Source organism: Rhinichthys klamathensis, unplaced genomic scaffold (genome assembly GCF_029890125.1).
Source record: "Rhinichthys klamathensis goyatoka isolate OS25496 unplaced genomic scaffold, OSU_Roscu_1.1 h1tg000004l_1, whole genome shotgun sequence".
NCBI classification, from domain to species: domain Eukaryota; kingdom Metazoa; phylum Chordata; class Actinopteri; order Cypriniformes; family Leuciscidae; genus Rhinichthys; species Rhinichthys klamathensis.
In genome coordinates, this window is record NW_026606557.1 from 6,491,476 (window position 1) to 6,496,056 (window position 4,581).

At 37.2% G+C, this 4,581-nt stretch overlaps 1 protein-coding gene across 1 annotated transcript; it reads right to left on the reverse strand.

Moving 5' to 3' along the window:
• Positions 1–3,561: 3,561 nt before the first annotated feature.
• Positions 3,562–4,344, reverse strand: LOC130086898 (hemoglobin subunit beta-2). Its single transcript, XM_056253123.1, has 3 exons — positions 4,236–4,344; positions 3,916–4,138; positions 3,562–3,806 (listed from the first exon to the last, which is right to left on the reverse strand). Exons 1-3 carry the CDS (start codon positions 4,325–4,327, stop codon positions 3,675–3,677), a joined length of 447 nt encoding a protein of 148 aa, XP_056109098.1. The 5' UTR covers positions 4,328–4,344; the 3' UTR covers positions 3,562–3,674.
• Between the last annotated feature and the right edge of the window lie 237 nt (positions 4,345–4,581).

Below are 4,581 nucleotides of genomic sequence, written 5' to 3' on the forward strand. Positions count from 1 at the left end.
ACAAATACCGGTACACTCACAGGTTATGATGTTATGGTTTATGTCAAGATGTCATAACAAAGACATCTTAAACAATGTCATATTTGCATTCAAAATGTCATTATTGAGCGAAAGACACTTAATGACAGTTGTCATAAACATGCATAAACCCTACTTCATATTCATGACATATGTCATGCATGGTTATGAAGGTGTCATGTCAGTCTTATGCACACCCCTTCAAGTAAAGTGTTACCTTTTTACTGCAGGGGGACTTTAAGTAAAAGCCTACAGAAAATGTTACTCAGTATGGCCTAGCTACTTAAAAAAAAGTTTTAAAAAAGTACAACTATAAATGATATAATATTATTGTAAAATAAAGTTTCCAGCACAAAAGTATAGCCCTTAAACAGATAGATGTGATGCAGAGGCCATAAACATGTTTAAGAAAGAATGCAAGAACATGTTGAGGCTGAGTGAGATATAATTAAAACACTGATTTCTGGAGCCACTTTTTGTCTCTCAGCCTCTGTCTGCAACAACAACAAAATTAAAATTTTCTTTCTCTGAAAAATATTAATATGTAATTTAATTTGATTAATAAATCATGTAATTATTTTATGGAGCGACGTGCCAATATTAAACAAACAAATCCAGCATTTTGCAAACAAACTCGACCTGCTTTGCAAAGGAAAACTCGACTTGCAAACAAACAGAAAGCAATTTGCAAAAACAAAGGTCAATTTGAGCGAAAATGCAGTGGAATAACCAATATTGTGTTTTTACAAATATAAATAAATGAGCCTAGATAATAGGCTATTTCACAATAAATATAAACCATCCAACAAATGGAATGTAACCTTTGAACAAATACCAAATCTAGTGCATAGGCCTACAAATGCATATCTTTCTGTGCATAACTAAAGTCGAGTTAATACTATATTAGGCAATAATTTCACAACCTTTATTATACACACCTCTAAAAAATAAAGAGGTCTAGACCTCTTGGTGACCTCATAGTATGCTTGTAGTACGTTCCTACCGAACCAGGCTTGACTTACTACAGGTGAATAATCAGCCCAGTCTCACACCCAAGGCGTCTTCTAACTGACGCTTTTGACCATGTTTGGCCATGCGTCAACACGCCGACGCACATGGCACCCCTTAAGCGTCAATATGAGACGCGCCTCCTAGTGGTCTAATCCTAACCCTACCCCAGACCTAAACCTACCCATAACGGAAGCGTCATCTAACTGACGCTAAAGGGTGCGCGTCATTTGATGACGCCCGAGGATGAGCGTCTCATATTGACGTTTAAAGGGTGTCATGTGCGTCGGCATGTTGACGCATGGTCAGAAGCGTCAGTTAGATGACGCCTTGGGATGAGACTGATGACGCCTTGGGATGAGACTGTGTTGCAATAATACAAAATCTCACCTGTAGTAAGTCACCAAAAACCCTAAAAATATAAAAATAATTGCGTACTGTAAATACATGAGGGGTATTGGCACAATTTCACCTGTAAGTCAGTCTTACCAATAGTAACCTTTTACAAGCTTTGGAATTTGAAAATGTCTGTTTTTAAATGTTAAAAGTAGGCTGGCCTACTTTTAAATAATAAATTATAGGCTACGTTTACCGCAGTTGGTGGAATTGCCAGACGTTCCCATGCGCTGTGGAAGCGCGTCAAAGCATTCTCATGTATAAATATGCAGTTATAGCCGTAGGGGATTTTGAATTAATATTTTATGTCGATATGGTTACATACTGTTAAAACTAATCCTGCTATTGATATCTTTGTAAGACTGCCGATCATAGAACAGTGTAAAGGGAAAACAAATGTCCGGTGAAATTCGAACCTAACTTTACCGCGCTCAACCATTCACGCGTTTGTAATGGTTCGCGTTCAGCGGGAAGGGAGGGATGGGAAGGGAGGTTTGGAATGGCCCGCGAATGCCCTTGGCGCCGGCCCTGGAGAGAAGTGTAAGTGCTAATGTGGATTTCTGTAGATATGTAATAAATATTTTGCAAAAGAAAACCTCAAGATGTTTATTATAAATAAAGTAAGACAGAAACTTTTTCCTCAGCTGCAAGCGCGTTTCAAATCGGTGCTTCTCCCCAATATTATCTGCCTGCAGTCCCGGAGGCTGCATTTTCAGGACCCCACTTGCACTTATTTGGTATTTGTTCAAAGGTTACATGCAATTTGTTGGATGGTTTGTATTTATTTGTGAAATAGCCTATTATTTAGGCTCATTTATTTATATTTGTAAAACACAATATTGGTTATTCCACTGCATTTTCGCTCAAATTGACCTTTGTGTTTGCAAACTGCTTTCTGTTTGTTTGCGAGTCGAGTTTTCCTTTGCAAAGCAGATCGAGTTTGTTTGCAAAATGCTGGATTTGTTTGTTTAATATTGGCACATAATTCGCTCCATATTATTTCGATTAAAAATGTATTGATTGACAGACCTAATTGTTACTCAATATATAATTACAATATGATATGATAATATTCACATATAACATCACTAAACATGATTTACACTTACTTTAACATAATGTTAATTTTAAATAAACTCTGTGAGTAAAACACTGATTTTATTGTCATTCACAATGTTGATATTTCAATGTCAAAAATGTAAATATACTTCTACAAAAGCATACAAACCTCAGAGGTTTATACATGCTGTACACTGTAAAAATGTTCGTAATTGTAACGGCAAAAAAACTGTAAAAAAGCAACGGAAAAGACATGTTAATTGCTTAACAGTATAACCTTACTATATACAGTGGAAAAACTGTAATAGCTCTCACGGGACATTTCATGTAATTTTACAGTAAAATACTGTTAAAATATACGGATTTTGGAAGTACACTGTAAAAAAAAAAACGTTGCATTTACCGTACCTTAGGCCTACTGTAAAAAATACGGTAGGAATTTTTATGTTTTACATCATTGAACTAAAATTTATGGTAAAAAAAACTGGCAGCTGTGGTTGACAGTCCTTTACCTAAAAAAATACGGTAAAAATATTTATCTTTTACGGCATTGAACTAAAGGTTAAGGTAAAAACTGTTAGCTGAATGCAAGCGGTTTAAAAATATGGTAGTAATATTTTAGGTTTTACGGCAGTGATAAAGATTAGGCCTACGGTAAAAAAAAAAACAGCTGTGGTTGTCTGTAATTTAAAAATATTGTATTACAATCCATTTGTCATAAAAGTTATTCTTGAGAATTACCAGAGGTTTAGAAATAGATAAGAGTGTCAGCTTATGGAGGCTGCGATAAATTTAATTTCTTTTATCAATGAATTCAAGTGGTTAACACCCACAGTCTGCAAATCTATCGCAACTGTCTTTGAAAGGCTTATTTATAAGAAGTTTCTGACTCATTAGGTCGTGTCGAAAAACTCACTAAGAAATGGTTAAAACCCCAATATAATGTTGTTGAAAAACAAGATTCTTTTCTTAATTTGCCATAAAGATTTTTTTATTTTATTTTGAAGAGTTTATAATTCTTGTCATGGACTATATGGTCAGTGTGTTTTGTGGAATAAATGGGAGCAAACAACATTAAAGTGCTTTTAGCATTATTTTATTGATCTTATTGTATAAGAGTTAGATCTTTGTGTGAACAACTCTGCGGGGTGCGATGTTCTGCAGTACAGCTGGTGTTCATTGGTGATGAGACTCTAGTGGTACTGTCTGCCCAGAGCGGACACGACCACGCTCAGAAACTTCTGCCAAGCCTCCTGGACGTCAGCACTGAAACCAGCGGGGCCGAACTTCATGGCAGCGCACACTGTGATACAATCAGCGAGAAGCTGTAGAGCAAGAGATCTATTAAGTGGCTGTTTTTTTTCGGTGATGAATAGGCATATTCAACATAATATGAGCACACAACAGTTTTGTATATGTCGTGCGCAAACCTACCTTGAAGTTGTCTGGATCCACATGCAGTTTCTCAGAGTGCATCACACTGAGCGCGGCATAGGTTTCCTTGATGTTGTCCATGTTCTTGATGGCTCTCTCCAAACCTCCCATCACAGTCCTCCCGTGAGCTGCCACCTTGGCGTTACCCATGATTGCAGCGGGGCTTGACAGGTTGCCAAAAGTCGAGAAATACCTCTGAGTCCAGGGATACACGACCAGACACCTTAAAAGAACAGAAGCATTAAACAAACTGCGTAGCTGACATCATCTAACAGAGGGAGTCCTGATAGAATATTAAGAATCTGGTGCGGTTATTTTACCTGGACAAGGCCTGAGGTCCGATTTCATCGATATTGATTTTCCCCCACAGGCCAAGGATGGCACTTCGCTCTGCGTCTGTCCACTCAACCATGTTTACGCTTTAGGATGTCCTTAGGTGCTTGCTTAAGTCCAATAGGAATCACTAGTAGAAATTCAGAAACCGAAGTACAATTTATTGATGTCTGATGTCTCCGCCCATTAAAATATGCAAAGTCTTATTGGATGATTTCTCTCAGCAGGTGACGCATATGTGTCTGGAACTCACTGATCGGACCCCGTCCAAAAAGTTAGTAAGTAAACATGAACAAGCTTTTTTTTAATCAAATATATGCATAACGAATTTTG